General features: G+C 40.3%; 1 protein-coding gene across 1 annotated transcript in view; it reads right to left on the reverse strand.

The window, feature by feature from the left end:
• MELK (maternal embryonic leucine zipper kinase) overlaps nucleotides 1–19,733 on the reverse strand; it is a 71,392-nt gene that overhangs the window by 37,287 nt on the left and 14,372 nt on the right. Inside the window, exons 8-9 of the mRNA XM_027964414.3 lie at nucleotides 16,479–16,577; nucleotides 1,374–1,442 (exon numbers count right to left, since the gene is read on the reverse strand). Of these exons, the coding sequence (XP_027820215.2) occupies nucleotides 1,374–1,442; nucleotides 16,479–16,577 (168 nt within the window). The remainder of the gene's footprint in view (nucleotides 1–1,373; nucleotides 1,443–16,478; nucleotides 16,578–19,733) is intronic.

Genomic DNA, 19,733 nt, shown 5'->3' on the forward strand with positions numbered 1-19,733 from the left:
AAAAGGGAATAGAAGCAAGAGAACTGTAGCAACCTACACGGCTTAGAAGATAAATGTTTAACAAACATGAACTTCATTGGTATGGACATTATTCATGAAGTTCAGTCAATCTATTGTATGATGTAATAGTCTTTTGCTGGAAAACCTATTCACAGGAAATATCCACCAATTTAATATTCAAGCAGCCACAATGCAGGGCATTCACACTGAATATGCAGTCTCTACCTCCGGTGAGTTTACAATCACATAGAACAAGTTGAAAAGCATACCTTTCTTTTCCATTTGTAATTTTCAAATGTGAGGAAAGGAAAATTAATCAACACAGATTAAGTTTTGGGGAGTTTAGAAGAAAGGATGAGGTGTTTTCACTCTCATTATGGAGACTTGGTGGTCTGGCCTACTTAATCAAGGTGGGTGAGCTTGAAGTAAATTTTGAATAAAAAGTAGAGATGGCTTAATAGATGGAAAACTGAAATACATAATCATGAAAAACATACCGCACTAATAAGGTACTCGTATTTTCAAAGTGTTTCCTATTAATCTCATTTTATCCACATAACTCTATGAAGCAGTGAGGCCAAGCTCAGAATCCCCATTTTCAGGTCAGAACCAGGTTAGGTAGCATGCCTATTGATCGGTAGGGAGGATAACTAGCCTTCAGCACTCCTATCTTTCACCTTGAGAGGTCATTACATCAAATCAGTGATTCTTAAATGTGGCCCCCCAAGACCAGCAGCATCAGTGTCATCTGGGAGCTTGTTAGAAATGCAAACTCTTAGTGCTGCTCCAGATCTATAGAATCAGACACTCTCCATCTGAAGCTCAGCAATCTGGGTTTTAATAAGCCCATCTGGCAATTCTGGTACATGCTAAAGTTTGAGAACCACAGCACTAGATCAAGGGACCACTCAGTTGTACATCAGCTCATTCAAGCATTTATTCCATATCCACTATATACCTAGCATACAAAGAGTGGGAGCAAGAACACAGAAAACAGTGGAACAAGAGCCAATTAAACTGACAATTCTCAAGAAAAGGGAAGAAAAACCAAATCACCAAAGACATACATTAGCTGTCTTAAAAAAAAAAAATGCAGGTCTTCCCTGGAGGTCCAGTGGTTAAAACTCCACACTTCTACTACAGGGGATGGGGGTTCGATCCCTGATCAGGGAAGATCTCACATGCCATGTGGTATGGCCAAAAAAAAAAAAATTGCATTTGCAAAGAAAGCACCAGTAGAGAGTATGTGCAGAACAGATATAATGAATAGAATTTTTTAAAGGTGATGTATAAATGTAGTAACACCACAGACATCTTAAAATCAAATAACTGCAATAGATTTCTATTATTTAAAAATAAATAACAAAGATTACCTGTAGCATTTGCTGAAGAAGTAGAACGCTACTAGGAGACAGCCACTTTGGAACATCATATTTCCCTCTCTACAAAAAACAAGAAAAGCATTAAAGAGATTTAGGTTCAATCAGCCTTAACAAAAATTTCTACAGTTAACAACATGCTAGAGATTTACTTCCAAGCTTGAAGACGTCACCCAACTTTAAGACATGGCAAACATATATCTTACAGGCCTTTGGAATCTACAGTATTATTAGTGGACAGAAGTATACAGTGTAATCAATGTTCATATTGCTAAAGCAAATTTTAGTTTATAATCCCAGAAGAACTGTCAGTTGACAAAATTAGGTCACAGAAAAGCATATTTGGTAATTGGACACAGGCCGTGGTTACAAACAGGTCACATATCATCTACGAGGCAGAACTCACTATCACCGAAAAACTGCCACTGAATAAAGCCACCCCTTTAGGGAATGGAAGAGACTCAGGAGACAAATGTTCACAACCTGTTCGACATTACAGTCACTAAGCCATCAACCAAAACAAGACTAGGGGCTCGCTAAACACTAACACATGATGGAATAGTACCTCTTCACACAACCTGTCACACACCCCTCTTTCCCAATTCAAAGGAAATGACAGAATCATTTCTCTTAGCAGAGAACAAATTGTTTAATGATGCTAGGATAACAGGTTAATTGTATGAGAAAATTAAGATTGAACTGTAATTCACAATCTACATCAAAATTAATTCTACCCAGATTAAAGAGTTAAATGCAAATACAAAACCATGAGAATACTGAAAGCATGGTGATTAGCTTTTAGAACCCGTCTAGACATGACAGCAATACCAAAAACCATAAAGATTAGCAGAGGACACAATTAGAAGCTGACATTTCTGTGTGGCAAAACACAACTAACAAAGTTAATTAACAACAAACTGAGTAGGGGAAGAGCCTTTCCACCTAAATGACAAAAAAGTAACCTGCTTTATCAAGTAAAGAGCTCTCACAGATCACCACCAATCCTCTTCTTCCAACATTTCCCCTTCACAGCAAATGGCAACTGCCTTGCCAACTCCTCAGCTCAGAAACCTTGGGTCATGGGCTTCCTTGGAGGTCCAGTGGCTAAGACTTCACACTCCCAGTGCAAGAGGCCTGGGTTCAATCCCCATCAGGGAACTAGATCCCGCATGCTGCAATTAAGAGTTTGCATGCCACTACTAAAGATCCTGCTGGCTGCAACTAAAGAACTTCAATGCCACAGTGAAGATCAAAGATCCTGAGGGTGGCAGCTAAGACCCAGCACAGCCGAATAACTAAACAAATATTTCACAAAAACAAGAAGAAACAACCTTGGACCATCTTTAGCTCCTCCTTCCTTCACACTTCACATCCAAACCATCAGCAAATCGACCGGTTCTGTGTTATATATCCAGAAACCCCTGTCACTATCTGCCCCACACCTCCAGGCTCTTTCATCTGATATACTGCAAGAGGCTCCCAGCTAGTATTCCAGAGCCCTTCACTGCTCCCCACAGTCTAGTCTCTACTCATCAGCACCAATGTTCTTTCAAAACATTTGGTCAGGTCATGTCACTTCACTATCCAAAACTCTTTAAAGGCTCCCTATCTCACTCAGAATGAAATCCAAATTCCTTACTCTGGCTCCAGGCCCAACCCCTTGCTACCTCTCAAACTCACCTCCTCACTCTCTCCCTCACTCACCAAACTATGATCACGCCACAAGTCAAACACAGGCCTGCCTTAGGTCCTTTGCACACTTTGTTCCCGCCACTATCATGCTTTCCTCAATATCAGCAGAGCTTGTACCTTTATCTTCTTCAGGTCTCCCCTTAAATACCAGTGGTATCAATGAGGTCTCCCCGAACCACCATTATAAATAGCATCCTTATGCACCATCATCTCTACCACCCTTTCAAGGCACCTTCTGTAGAGTCCTTATCTCCACTTGTCATACTACACGTTTGTTTTCTACATATTTATTTATTTTCTATTTATTTGTTTATATGTCATACTATATATTTATTTTGTGCACAGACACACACCCAGCATATTGTTTAAATATGTCATACTACATGTTTGTTTATAAACACATATTTGTTTATAAATGTCATACTACACATTTGTTTATACATTAGAAAATATTCTAATGTATTCTATTTACATTAGAATATTAACTTTAAAAAAATCACAGGGATTCTGTCTATACTGTTCACCTAGAACATCATCTGGCCCTAACATAAAAGGTGCTCAATTAATATTTGTTGAATAAATGAAGAAATAGGATAAAAGCATATACTCCAAAAGAAAATGGACAGAGTATTCATAATTCCCAAAACAAGAGCTTTTAAATGGTCAATAAACATGATAACATGTTCAACTAAACTAGTAATAAAAAAGTAATTAATTTAAACAAAAATATGATCTAAATTGATAAACTTTTAAAAAAATTATCCAGTGTTAGAGTTCAGGGGCAAGAGCACTTACATATACGAGAGTATAAACGTTTCTGAAGAGTACTGTGGAAATATGTATAAAAATCCTTCATCCAGCAATTACACTTCTAGCAATTTATCCTAAGCAAATAATCTGGCATAAAAAAGTTATTATTGTTATGAATAGTAATATTTATCACACAATTGTTTGTGATAACTATGGGGACTAAGGAACATGGTCTGAGAGAATCCAGAGGGTCCCCAAAACTAATCAAAGACAAAATTACCTGAATAAGGATCCTGAGTTAGAAATCTATTACAGGTCCAGGGAGACGAGGGTGTTAGGTAGGTAGAATAGGAAAAAGTAGTCCAGAATGGCGGTGGCTAAAGGACAAAGAAGGGAAAAGCCCGGGAAAATAGAACAAAGGAAGGTTCAAGGACCAGAGAAACAAACAGGTCAAAAACAAACAGCCCTCCTGGCTAGCCCACTTTACACAGGGCAGGCTCAGGGGGAGGAGAAAAAACAGAAAAAGAGGAGCCAAAACTGAGCCTCTGGCCTCTCTTCTTGCATCTTTCGGGTCGGCAAGCCCTCATGCCTCAAGGATGTATTTGCTTGCCAAATAAAACTGAGCTGTGACACTGGTCCCTCCGTTGCTTCAAATTTTTGCTGCAGTGAGACAGAACCAAGGAAATTACAAACTGCCCCAACAAGGGCAAGCACGCACATGCGCGGACACACACACCCAGCAGTAACTGAACTAGGCTGAACGGTAGAGGCAGGCAGGTGGGGAAGCCAGCAACTAGCAGCAGCACTGCATTCTCTGTCCTCATGAACTGTCTAGGACACAGTTCTCACAGGAACCTGTCCAGCTTCAAGGTGAGGGGAGAAACGGACAGTACAGATCACTCAGAATCTGAGACCTACACGACAGGCTGGACTTTGATTATGTTTAAGAAACAGTCAAAGTTCCAAAGAAATGTTATCAAGCAATTTATTTAAAAAGAAAAGGTGCTAATGTTAAAGCAACTCAACCTCTTACTTAGCCTCTCTGATGAGAGCAGACAGGTTGACCTACAAAGTGTTTCCTAGGAAGGGCAAGAGCTTTCATTTTACAAATGACATTTAATGTTATTAAAGTTTTCATTCTCCTTTATCTAAAGCACTCACTACACCCAGAGATCCCATGCCTATTTATGCCTTGCCAGGGCACCTAAACACATGCCAATGTCAGGTGCTGACAGTTTGTTTCTGAATTGTAATGAGAAGCCTCTAATTCACTTTTCCTTACTACCCTTTATCCACCAAGCACTGAAGGCTCAGTGCTGCCTAGGCTCAGGCTTATCCCTGGGAAGGGGGGATTTTTAGATGCTTCAGCCACCTTGCTGGGACTCAGCACCAAGTCACATGCAGGACAGGCAGTGACTTGATTGGCCCCACTCTCTTATCTCAGCTTTTCCTTATTTCCATATCTAGATGTTTCTCATGATTCAAACCCTGGGTACCTGACATGTTCTCTTTCTTGGCAAATTGATCGTGTGTCTAGTACCTCAAATACCATAGCTTGCTCTTACCAGAGTCCTGTAGAAAACAGAGACAGCCTGGGGTTAGGACTCTACTATCTACTTACACTGATCGGAGAGTCATGATCTGAGTCTCCAGTCACAACCTGCACAGCCTCAAGTGTCCTTTGTCTTGCTCACGGTCAGAACCTCCATGTACTCCAGAGGGTCTCTGCTCATGCTGACTGGATGCAGACCCATCTACTGCTTACTCTCTGGATACCAGCCTGCAAAGGGTTGAATACTGTCCCCCTAAAACTTAAGTCCACCTGAACCTGTGAATGCACCCTTATTTGAAAATAGGGCTTTTGCAGAAGTAATCAAGTTAAGATGTACTGGGTTAGGCTGGGCCCTAAATCCAAAATAACTGAGGGGTATTCTTATAAGAAGGGGGGCACTTAGACGCAGAGACACAAACACACAGGAGAGAAGGCCACACGAAAACAGAGGCAGAGACTGGAGTGACACACCTATAAACCAAGGACTGCTAAGGATTGCAGGCAAACACAAGAAGCCAGCGAGAGGCAAAAGAGGAGTTTCTCCAGATCCTTCAGAGACCATGGCCTGCTGACACCTTGGTTTTAGACTTCTAGTCTCCAGAACGGGAAGAATAAATATCTGCCATTTTAAGCCACCACCTTGTAGTACTTTGTGCCAACAACCGTAGAAAACTAACAGACCATCTCTAAGGGTTTAACTCACTTGCATTACCTCTCTCCTATCATCACCTACCTACCCAAGGAGAATTCTGGTTCCAGATTCCAGCCCTTTCTGGTCTGTTCCAACACACAAATAACAGTTCCTAACCAGAACTATGATAATAAATGTTATGCCATTAAATCCCAAAACTACCATCCAAAACACAAGTACTCTTAACTAAAAATAGCAGAATTCTACAGAAATCAGATATAAAGATGAATTTTCAGACCAAAGAACTGAATAACAAGAGCCATCAGGCTGATTCCAAGTTTCCCTTTGCCTCTTATTTCTCACCCCTTTGATCATCCTAACTTGAATTCATGAAGTCTCTTTTAATAGATCCCCTGTACTGTGCTATAAGCTAGTACTTACAGAAGCAATACTACCCACAGGTAGGCAAGGAGGACAAGTGAATGACATGTACGGTGCTTGGTGCACTGGAAACAGGCAAAGCCTGGAATCATACTCTGTATTTGAATCCCAGTCTGCCTCTTATCTGCTCTTTGAACCTGTACAAGTTATGACATTTTTCTGACCCTGTTTCCTAAGCAGTAAGCTCTGGAGACAAACTGTCATATCCAAATGTAGGACCTACCACTTACTAGCTGTGTGGATGGGCTATGTAACCTCACTGTGCCTCAGTTTCCTCATCTGGAAAAGAAATACAATAACAGTATCAACTCTGTAAACTGCTGCTAGCATTCAATGATTTAATACATAAAAAGCACTTAGCACAGGGTTAGGCACAGAATTAAGAACTCAGTATCTGCTAGTTTGTACTATTATGGCTGCCTTCACTACTATTACCATTACTACTGTTACTGTCTGTGAAGCAAGTTCAGTGATGCTACTTACAGGGCATTACTGTATGCGGGATTATTCCACTAAAAGGAATAAAAGAGAATGTATGGGAAAACACTTGGCAAAGTGGCTGGCACAAGAGGCAATAAATGTTCGTCCAATCTGAAATAAAAAGAAGTGGGAGATAGGGCTACAAAGGGCAGAGAGATAGGGCAGACCAAAGATGGCACGGCAGCCAAAACCATACATGGCAGGGTGCTAAATATTCAGTACAATAAAAACGGCTCGAGTCATTCTGAGGATGCACCTGCCCCCTCAGTAGTGCTTTGCCCCATCACAGCTGCCTCAGGATCTCAGGACTACTTGGTAAGCACAAATCAACTAGTCAAGTCCTGCTCCTATCACCCACCCACTTTCCCTACTTGGACAGAACAGCTCTGTAGAGCACCATCAACATAGGAAGCATGAAGCCTGTGAGTCCAGAGCTGAGTTCTGCTGCCAGGCTTACCCCAACTACTTATTTGTGCACAGTACTCAAAAACACACAAAGCATTTGTATATATATTCTACCCTGTGCGGTGGGCAGGGATTACTAACCATATCACACAGGTGAGGAAACTATGTCTCAGCCAGGGAAATCAAATACCTATTCAATGTTATAAGGCCCTGGTTCTCGACTGAGAGTGATGTTGTCCCCCGGGGAACATCTGGCAGTGTCAGGAGACATTTTTGATTGTCGTGATTTGGAGGCCGCTACTGGCATCTAGTGGGTGAAGGCCAGGGATACTGCTAAACACCCCACAATGCACAGGACGTCCCCCACTACAAAGAATTATACAGTTCAAAATGTCATTGGTGCCAGAGTTGAGAAACACTGTTACAGAGCAATAAAGGGGCAGAGATAGTAAAGAAAGATATAATACTATTGTATGGTACTGTGCTCGAAAGTCTAAGGATACCTAGAAGTAGAGAGAAAGGTTCCATCTTTAAATATTGAAAGTATGTATCTATAAATGGTCAAACAGAAAAGGCCTTAAAGAAACAATTTCGCCGGGGAAGAGCACCTCCACAAAAGGCCCTGTGTCAACCAAGCCTGTGCCCCTTAACCCTGGTTTATATCCAGTCTTTGGAGAATTCTTATTTATTTAAGAGCTGATTACCTTGCAAATGAGAGCAAGAAACAGGTAATAGAGGGTGAAACCAGTTGGGAGGAAGGAAAAAAGATCTGTGTGCTAATAAGCAAGATAATCCTGGGAATACTGGTGAGCTTGGAATTGTTCAGTTTCCATACAGTACTAAGAAAAGCAGGTGATCTCCCCAACACATAACAGTACTGGAGTCAGCTCTATAATTGTAAAGTATTATCTCATAAAGAGATAACTTGCTCATTTCCCTTAAAATTATAATCCATACTTGTTAGAAAGCAATTTTACTTTCAAGCTACTCAACTTTCATTTACTAAATTAGTTATATTTCCTTAATGTTTGTGTACCCAGAACTGGAGTACAGTCACGCTTGTCTTTGAATGAAGTGATATTGAATGAACAGAGGTGACATTAATAACATTAATACTCAGTCTATTAGTAACCATGCTGGAAACTGCAGTTTAGCATTTTGGTTAAAACAGTCAAAAAACACAAAAGCTAAACAAAGTCTGCCTTTTAAACAAGAGTTACATACAGCGTGTCAAATACTGCTGGGTTTTTCAATCAAACCAAGAACTGAGGGAGTGCTATTCCCAACTGAGGAATTTTAGAACATTCTAGTCAAAGATACATACTGCATGCAAGTGATACGACACCTTAATTAGATTCAAGCAGCAGACTGTATTACACCGTGACTCGGAACAATAGTTTTGAGCCAAGATTACAATAAATTTCAAAATCTATAATGTGTGAAATTAAATTCCACAATAATGCATAAAAGTCCTAATTTGAATCAATTTTCAACTTGCAAATATATGAAAAACTAAAAAACTGAAATTCATAGTAAGAGAAACAAAGAATATACAGTATTAGTAAATAATATTAATTTAAATATTAGTATTAATTTAAGTATTAATTTAATATTAGTAAATAATATTAATTAGGAAGGCTAAATCTCTATTGAACAAGAATTAGACATTTTCTACTCATTGCATGGCAGAAATATTTGATTTACCCTAAATATCAAAACTTGGATCTAACAGATACTATTAGGATATAACACTTTTATTTTATCTTAAGGTAAGTTCTCTCCCTCAAAGGATTCACCCAGAATCCACTAGTGCTTTCAATAAATAAATAAAAGTAGAGAACACTGAAATTTGTATGTTAGTACTAAATTTGTAGGTGTTAGATCCAAGTTTTGACTGTGTGGATCACAAAAACTATGGAAAATTCTTAAAGAGATGGGAATATCAGACCACCTGACCTGCCTCCTGTAAAACCTATATGCAGGTCAAGATGCAACAGTTAGAACTGGACATGGAACAACAGACTGGTTTCAAATTGGGAAAGGAGTACGTAAAGGCTGTATATTGTCACCTTACTTATTTAACTTACATACAGAGTACATCATGTGAAACGCCAGGCTGGATGAAGCACAAGCTGGAATCAAGATTGTAGGGAGAAATTTCAATAACCTCAGATATGCAGATGATGACGCCACACTTATGGCAGAAAGCAAAGAGGAACTAAGAGCCTCTTGATGAAGGTGAAAGAGGAGAGCAAAAACACTGGTTTAAAATAAAACTCAACCTTCAAAAAACTAAGATCATGGCATCTGGTCCCATAACTTCACGGCAAATAGATGGGGAAACAATGGAAACAGTGATGTACTTTTATTTTCTCGGGCTCCATAATCACTGTGGATGGTGACTGCAGCTATGAAATTAAAATATGCCTGCTCCTTGGAAGAAAAGCAATGACAAACCTAGACAGAGTATTAAAAACAGAGACATTACTTTGCCAACAAAGGTCTGTATAGTCAAAGCTATGGTTTTTCCAGTAGTCATGTACGGATGTGAGAGCTGGACAATAAAAAGGCTTAGCACCAAAGAACTGATACCTTCGAACTGTGGTGCTGGAGAAGACTCTTGACAGTCCCTTGGACTGCAAGGAGATTAAACCAGTCAACCCTAAAGGAAATCAACCCTGAATATTCATTGGAAGGACTGATGTTGAAGCTGAAACTGCAATAATCTGGCCACCTGACGCGAAGAGCTGACTCACTGGAAAAGACCCTGATGCTGGGAAAGATTGAGGGCAGGAGGAGAAGGGGACGACAGAGGATGAGATGGTTGGATGACATCACCGACTTCAATGGACACGAGTTTGAGCAAACTCTGGGAGTTGGTAAAGGACAGAGAAGCCTGGCATGCTGTAGTCTATGTGGTCGCAGAGTGAGACACGACTACACGACTGAGCAACTGACCCATAACCCTTTAAGGAATTTTCTTATATGCACAAGGTACAAAATGACTACTTAGAAACTACTTAAATACCCATTAACCTAGGATTGTTTAGATAAATTAAGGTATATAATTTATCTATAAAAATTTTTTTAATTTATATTTCAGATAAAGTACACAATTTAAATTAAGGTACATAAATTAAGGCTGGTTTAGATAAATTAAAGTGCAATATACTGCAATTCTATGAATATATGGAATTTAGAAATATGGTAACGATGACCCTATATGCAAGACAGCAAAAGAGACACAGATATAAAGAACAGACTTTTGGACTCTGTGGGAGAAGGCGAGGGTGGGATGATTTGAGAGAATAGCATTGGAACATGTATATTATCATATGTGAAATAGATCGCCAGCCCAGGTTCAATGCATGAGACAGGGTGCTCAGGGCTGGTGCACCAGGATGACCCTGAGGGACGGGATGGGGAGGGAGGTGGGAGGGAGTACACCCATGGTTGATTCATATGAATATATGGCAAAAACCACCACAATATTGTAAAGTAATTAGCCTCTAATTAAAATTTTTTTTTTAAGAAAAAAAAATTCTATGAAAAGTTCTGAGCTGGGTATGAAATGGTATGATTTCCAACACATACCGTTAGAAGACAAGATACAGAACAGTGTTTGTGGTATGCTACCATCTGTATGACAAAACTGGGAAAGGGGTAGCATAAAGAGATAAAATAAAAGATTCCTTATATAGATTAATCTGCAAAAAATACATAAACATCTGATATACACTTTGTAAGAGGTTAAATAAACAACATTATGCCAATAAACTAAAAAATTTAGACAAAACAGACACATTCGTTATGCTCAAAACTGAACTCCTTGTCGTCGGTGCTCTACCAGGAATCTTCTCCATCTCAGTTGATGGCAATTCCAACTTTCTGGTTGCTCAGGTTACTCCCCTCCTCCCATCCATCAGCAAATTACACTTAGCAATACCTTCAAAAGACAACAGATTAGTCTAAACATATATCCTGACTATGGAGGTGGCTACATGAATCTGTGTTAAAATCTGTAAACTGTTACACACAAAATTTTTATTTTACTCTGTGTTCATTTTAAAATAATGAAAAAAAAAAAAGACACCTAGAATCCAACCACTTCTCACTACCTCGATGGCTACCGTCTCGTCTGAAAATTACTGCCACATTCCCCTCACCCATCTCCCTGGTTCTCCTCTTTGCTCTTTATAGCCTATCTCCACACAGTAGCCACTGTGGTCTTGATAAAATCTGAACAAGACCATGTCTGTTTTCTGCTCAGAACCCTCTGGTGGTTCCCTATTTCACTTAGAGAAAAAGCCAGAATCTTTGAAAGCTACCGAGCCCAGGGCAGCTGGAGCTCCGAGCCTCTGAGACTTCATTTCTGCAGCTCTCCTACTCAACCCCACTCCAGTGGCATGGCCCCTCTGCTCTCCCTGGATTACACCAGGCACGCTTCTACCTACCAGCCTTTGCTCTGCTCTCCTGCCTGAAATATTCTCTGCCTCGATGACCACTTGACTAACATTCTCACCTCCTTCTCACCAAATCTTGCTTAAATCTCACCTCTGACTACCTTATTTAATATTTAATAATTCAACCAGGATCATGGCATCTGATCCCATCACTTCATGGCAAATAGATGGGGAAACAGTGGAAATAGTGGCTGACTCTATTTGTTTGGGTTCCAAAATCACTGCAGATGGTGACTGCAGCCATGAAAAGACGCTTACTCCTTGGAAGGAAAGTTCTGACCAACCTAGATAGCATATTAAAAAGCAGAGACATTACTTTGCCAACAAAGGTCCGTCTAGTCAAGGCTATGGTTTTTCCAGTAGTCATGGATGGATGTGAGAGTTGGACTATAAAGAAAGCTGAGCATTGAAGAATTGATGCTTTTGAACTGTGGTGTTGGAGAAGACTCTTGAGAGTCCCTTGGACTGCAAGGAGATCCAACCAATCCATCCTAAAGGAGATCAGTCCTGGATGTTCACTGGAAGGACTGATGTTGAAGCTGAAACTCCAATACTTTGGCCACCTGATGCGAAGAGCTGACTCATTCGAAAAGACCCTGATGCTGGGAAAGATTGAGGGCAGGAGAAGAAGGGGACAACAGAGGATGAGATGGTTGGATGGCATCACCGACTCAATGGATATGGGTTTGGGTAGACTCCGGCAGTTGGTGATGGACAGGGAGGCCTGGCGTGCTGTAGTTCATGGGGTCGCAAAGAGTCGGATCCGACTGAGAGACTGAACTGAACTGAATGCAACCAGCCCTTCTTTTTCCCTTCACACTTCTCCATCTATTCTCCTGATTCCTCTTTACCCTGCTCAATTTTTTCTTTTTTCTAAAGCACGTGAAAGTGAAAGTGAAATGGCTCAGTCGTGTCTGACTCTTTGCAAACCCATGGACTGTAGCCTACCAGGCTTCTCCGTCCATGGGATTTTCCAGGCAAGAGTACTGGAGTGGGTTGCTATTTCCTTCTCCAGGGGATCTTCTCGACCCAGGGATTGAACCTGGGTCTCCCGCATTATAGGCAGACGCTTTTACTGTCCAAGCCACCAGGGAAGTCGATCATCTTTTAATACAGTTTATTCATTATACCTATTACCTCTTTCTACCACTATCAGTATTTTTTTCCCTGCCACTGTAATATAAACTCCATGGGGGCAGGGACTTTCCTCTGTTTTACTCACAGATAGTGACATATCCCAAGCATCTAGAAAACTGCCTGGCACAGATAGGTGTATAGAAACTGTTTAAGATTTAAGAATTACATCCTAAGATGAGTAAGCAGTGAGGACGCTGAGATAATGGAAAGCCAGTTTACCTAGGATGATGCCTACAGCTTACACTCCGGCTTGAGTAAAGTAGGAAAGAAGCCCCTGGAGAGCTTTCAGTAAAGTACTGAGATCTTACTATTTTAAAATCTTCCCATAAAGAAGTCACTGTTGGAGATGGATTTTCAAGCATATTCCATAACACCCAAAAATTTCAAGCTTAAACCACCTCTCCACACTCACACACACATACACAAAATAAACAGTAAAAGGAAGAATAGTCCCCAATTAACCTTATGCGGCTAGTAAAATCTTGAAGCCAAAAAAAAAAAAACCAAAAGAATTCTAGAAAGGAAAACTACATATTCATCTCTGAACAAATTTTAAGTCCTGGACAAAATATTGGCAAACCAAATTTAGAAATGCATGTCAGTCATAATAGCTAACATTTACTGAACATTACACTAAATGAACTAACTCATTTAATCCTGACAACCATGTGTTGTGAATACTATTACCTATTTTACAGATGAAGAAGCTGACATACAGAGAGGCTAAGTAATTCGCTGAAGTCCATAGGCATAAAGTAGAGATCCTAGAGTTTTAAAATATCAATGAGATTCTGATTTAACTTCTCTGGGGGCTGGACCTGATGGTTTTTAAAGCACCCCAAGTGATGCTGTTATGCTGCCAGGGTTGTAAACCAGTGCACTAAGTCCATAGCTAAGGCTTCCCCCACCCCGAGAGAGATTCCATGGACACAGCCAGGGCGAGAGATGTTTTAGTGAAAATTTAAATATGAAAACAAGAAGCAGAGAGGAGAACTCTAGGACCATGTGTCCCCACACTGTCTTTCTAAACTTCTAGAAGGTTTAAGATTTCAGGCTATTAACACCTAACAGATCCATTTTTCTTCATCTTTGGAGAAATTTGTCTGTCAGTTTATTTCTTTAGCATGGAGTACCCCCAACCCCCAAAAAGAGTATGGTAAAACATACTAGCAGCTTATAATACTAAAGTTATTTTCAGAACAAAAAACAGAGTGCTACTTTACAGAAAGAGTAGCAAAAAAAGGGAACAACTCAAGAGGTCAACCATATATTTTTCAAAAGTATAACTGGAACATTGTCCCTGAGCTGCCCAAAGACCAAGCCTCCTTCCCACTCCACATATGTTCACTAAAGCTGAAGCTACAAAGGGATCTTAGCACTGTTCTCCTTGTATCCTGCTGCTAACCAGGGGGCTGTGGCTCTGTGAGGCCAGGAACTGCTGTCCCAGGCAGCATTGCTAGTAGAGCCAAGGCAGTAACTGCTACCCCATAAAGTTTGAGGTGAGGTGAGGTGAGCTAAAGTCGCTCAGTCGTGTCCGACTCTGCAACCCCGTAGTTTAGCGGAGGCTTTGTGAGATGGAATGGGGAGAAACACGTGCTGTCCTGGCTACCCTGGCCGGCTCCAGCCCACTGCCCCATTCATCCCCCTCTCCAGGGAGAAGCACACATGCTCACAGTTCCCCAAAACAGGAGCAGCAGCTACTGCTAACACCCCTTCTCTTTGATCCTGCAGAATCAGAGCTCCTTAGCCTTCAAGAAACCGGAACTACTACAACTCCATCACTTCCCAAAACTACTCTTGTAGTTTGGGCACTGATTTTTAAAGCATTCTCCAGGGTAGGATACAGGAAAAACTATTAAGTCAAATAAATAACTGCAGATTGAACTCTGTCCCCTTAGCCTTGGTTGTTCTATAGAGCAGGCAATAAGCCAACTGCCTCTGCCACTTTCAACCCTGTGCTATTTCCCAGAAATAGGAGCTGATGTAGGCGGCCTCCCTACAAAAGGGAGTTAGAGACCTAATGGTCCAGACACAGAAAACTTCTGATCATTTCTCCCCGTGCTGCTCCCATTATGCCTTTGCTGATACCGTCCACCAGACACACCCTCTCCCACATGGCTTTCTCAAGTGCTTCTTACCTTTCAAAGCCCAGCTCAAACCTCACTTCCTGTAAGATGTTCTCCCAAATCCCACATCCACTCCTGCATTAACTTCACTTATACCTGTTATAAAATGGCATCCCTCACCCTTTCCCCTTTTTATTTTCATTTTTTTGAATTTTTTATTTTGCATTGGGGTATAGCCAATTAACAATGTTTTGACAGTTTCAGGTGAACAGTGAAGGGACTCAGCCACATATACACATGTTAAGGAGTTTGGGATGGTCATGTATGTACACCCTGCTATATTTAAAATGGATAACCAACAAGGGACAGCACAGGGAATTCTGCTCAATGTTATGTGGCAGCCTGGATGGAAGGGGTTTGAAGGGAAAATGGAATACATGTAAATGTATGCTGAACTACCAGGGAAGCCCTTTCCCCTTTTTAGATAGCCATATATCTGTCTCCAGCAAGAAATCTGGCCCTAGGGGAAAATGACCAAGTTTCATAGATCTTTGTTCATGCTTTTCAGTATCTCAAAGAAGACCGTCAGGAAATATTTGTTACACAGAATGGAAGTCCAGCTGCATTGAGAAGCTGCTCTGCTGGTCTGACCTTGGTTTGCTATGGACACAATGTGGTGCTCTTGCTCTTTACATGTCATCTATTGTTAGCGTGCTTTGAATATAACTCATTAAAAAGAATTCTCCTACTTTCCTTCCCATGTGATTTCTTATTTTTTTAATTGAATATAGTTCATATAACATAAAATTCACTTTTAAAGTATACACTTTAGTGGTTCTTAATATATTCACCAAGTTGTATAATCATCACCACTGTCTAATTCTATAATGTTTTCCTCAACCCAAAAAGAAACCCTTTACCCTTAAGTAGTCACCCACCACTGCCCCATAATCTCGGATCTACTATCTCTAATATATATGATTTTAACAAAACTTAACAACGCTCTTCATTGTGGTTGTATTATACCTTAAAGCTAATTTTACCTTCAAAAAAAAAAGCTTCTCTCGTTTCAACATAACTCATAAGAAAAATGTGATTTAACACAGCAACTTGCTAAGGCATCATTTCAGGATACAAAATAAAAATTCTTACCAGGAAAATCAGCTTAATGCTTACTTTCCCATTTGTTTTTGTTTTGTTAAGCTTCTTATTGAAGAAGTATAATATACATATAGAAAAGGACATCTATCATAGGGTATATCTTGATAAGTTTTCAAAAACTGAATACATAAGTATAATTAGCATTCAGATCAAAAACCAAACATGTCTCTTAGTCACTACCCACCTCCAAAGAGTGACCACTATCCTTACTTCTAACAGCATAGATTACTTCTGCCTGTTTCTGTATTTTTATAAATAGAAGCATATAATTTGCAGTATAATAAACTCTCACAATGAAATTCTATGCCTTGTAATACTCACCATAATCTTTTTGTACAAAGCCATGACATTATCGTCATCAAATGGTAGAAAGCCACACATAAGTACATATAAGAGTATGCCCATGCTCCAAACATCTGCCTGAGGAGAAAAAAATCAAAAGACAAAAAATCAGAACACATTTCAAAATAGCAGTACACAGAATCTTTACAGAGCTGGAAAAGAACTCAGAGATCATCCAGTTCAACCAGCTCATTCTACAATGTGAAGCCCAAAAAGGGAAGGCTCATCCAAAGTCACCCAGCCAACGGCAGGCCACCCAGGCAGGTCTCTCGACTTCCAGTTCAGTGCACTCCCTGCCAATGCTTAATAGAAAATCTTTTCCAGTTGGCTGGATTGGGCATGATAAGGAAGAAGATGAGGCTAAGTCTCTGATTCTGAAAGAGAAAATATAGTGCTACTGAGGGTTTATTACATATGAGGATTATGTAAACATGCATGAGAAAATCAAAACAAGTTTTAAAATTTACTACTGATAATCGGCAAATGTGACTAAGCTGCACTGTAAAGTCCTCTCTATGTAGAGAAACCTTAATAACGTTCAACAAATGACTTTTCAAGGGTCAAGGCTAGAAATTAGCCTGCCAGTACAAACAGCCCTACAAATCTCAAAATCCCAGAAATGAGTTAACCTTTACGTAAGATAGCCATTTGACCACTGGCTGAGAAGTCACAGTTCCCACCCTCATTTGAGCCTTGGAAAAAACTTTAGTTTTTATGCTAAATAACACCAATCTCACACTGAATCCTGCCTACCAAATCACATCATATTATTAGGACTCAACAAGGAAACCCTGGGTGAACAGTGTACTTTCAAGTGAACAACTGATTCTTCTTTCAAGTTGCAGGAGGTCAGAAATTAACCATTTATGCCTGAAAGATGTCAAATGCTTCATCTATACATTGAGTCTTGGTGGCATGGCACTCCTGCCTGGGGTGTTAAAGTTAAGGCAGAGAGGCTACACAGGAGAAGCACAGGTGGGAAAACTGTATTGGGTACCGCACTATGAGCGGAAGTGGAGAAAGTGCTAAAGCTCTACTAGGTGGGGGACGGGGAGACAGAAAGCTGTTCTGCCAGGTGGTAACAGTGCTAAGGAGAAAAATCAAGCAGGCTAAGAGGACAGGAAGGAAGATTCGTGGCAGAGGGAGCAACAGGGATAGAGGTGGAACAGCAGAGGCCAGTGGGGCTGGAGCAGAGTGACCAGGAAGGAAGAAGGAGGAAAGGAAGAGATCAAGCCCTGAGGCTTTGGAGTGGGAGCACTGACCCCAAGACCCTAGACTAACAGAGAACTAACCCTAGGGAGTATCGAATAGTGAGAATGTGCACACAAAGGAAACCACTTGAATTTAAGAATACAAGACCCAGCATCACCCAACCACCGGTAGAACATCTAAACAAGAAACAAAACAAAAATACAAACCCAGTCATCAGCAGACAGGACTACCACCTCACCCAGCCTTGCCCATCAGAGAAAAAAACAAAAAACCTCAGCACAAACCTCACCCTATACGAAGCTTACACAAACCAGTGGACCAGCCTTAGGAGGGCAGAAACCAAAAGGAAGAAAGAATTCAACCTTGCAGCCTGGGAAGAAGAGACCTCAAACACAGTAAGTTTAAATAAATAATGAAAAGGCAGAGAAATACTATAAAAATGAAGGAACAAACCAGAAACATCTAAGTCCAAATAAATGAAGAGGAACTAGGCAAATTCCCTGAAACAGAATTCAGAATGACAGTAAAGATGATCAAAACCCTTGAAAACAAAATGGAGAAAATGCAAGACTCAATTAACCAAGACCTAGAAGAATTAAAGAATAAACATACAGAGACAAACAAGACAATTACTGTAATTAAAAATACTCTGCTGCTGCTGCTAAGTCGCTTCAGTCATGTCCGACTCTGTGCGACCCCAGAGACGGCAGCCCACCAGGCTCCCCTGTCCCTGGGATTCTCTAGGCAAGAACACTGGAGTGGATTGCCATTTCCTTCTCCAATGCATGAAAGTCAAAAGTGAAAGTGAAGTCACTCAGTTGTGTCCGACTCTTAGCGACCCCATGGACTGCAGCCCACCAGAAAAATACTCTAGAAGGAATCAACAGCAGAATATCTGAAGCATAAGAATGAATCAGTAAACTGGAAGACAAAATGGTGGAAATAACTTCTGAAGAGCAGAATAAAGTAAAAAGAATGAAAAGAACTGAGGATAGTCTCAGAGACCTCTGTGACAATATCAAATGCACCAACATTTGAATTATAGGGGTCCCAGAAGAAGAGAAAAACAAAGGGTATGAGGAAATTTTTTGAATTGATTATAGTTGAAATTTTCCCCAGCATGGAAAAGGAAATAGTCGATCAAGTCCAAGAGGTGTAAAGAGTCTCATGCAGGATAAACCCAAGGAGAAACACACCAAGACACATACTAATCTAACAAAGACTAAACACAAAGTGGCTACACAGGAAAGAGTGGGCTAGTATGGCCTCATCAAATGCCATAAGAAGAGGTTAACAGAGAGACTTCCTCTGAGAAATTACAAAAGGAATTAGAGATGTTTACCATGGAACAATCCATAAAGCATGATCTGAACCATGAGCAACAGAATAATCTAAATTACTTATTTAAGAAAGAAGATTCCTAGAGCCCCACCTTAGAAAACAAAACTAAAATCTCTAAATATACTGCCCTGAGTTCTGCATATTTTAATAAGTGCCCCTAGACAATACCTTGGTACACTGTCCTTAAGAAATTATCCTAGAAGGATGGAAAACTGAACTAAAATGGGTAAGAAAGCAAGATCCTGTAGGAAAACCTTGATGCATTCAAACCAGCAGAGCCTCATCACCAGACATCTAGGAATCTTGCGAGCATCAGGCATGTGATTACCACTCCTTCTAGGAGACTAGAAAGAGTACAGGTGTGAGGTAGAGCCTCACTCAGTTCAAATCTTGACCCACAGTTGCTAGTTGTGATCTGCAAAGGCACTTAATTTCTGAGCCCCAGTATCTTCATCATCTTTATCTTATGAAACAGAGTAACAGTACTCACTCCAAGGGATTTTTGTGCAGATTAAATGAAAATTATAAAAAGGATCTACCATGTGGAATCCTTGTGCAGATTTTTGTGCAGATTAAATGAAAATTATAAAAAGGATCTACCATGTGGAATCCTTGTGCATCATTACAGGAATGTAAAATGCTGCTGCCACTACAGAAAACAGTATGGCAGTTCCTCAAAAA

Source organism: Ovis aries, chromosome 2, assembly GCF_016772045.2.
Source record: "Ovis aries strain OAR_USU_Benz2616 breed Rambouillet chromosome 2, ARS-UI_Ramb_v3.0, whole genome shotgun sequence".
Taxonomy (NCBI): domain Eukaryota; kingdom Metazoa; phylum Chordata; class Mammalia; order Artiodactyla; family Bovidae; genus Ovis; species Ovis aries.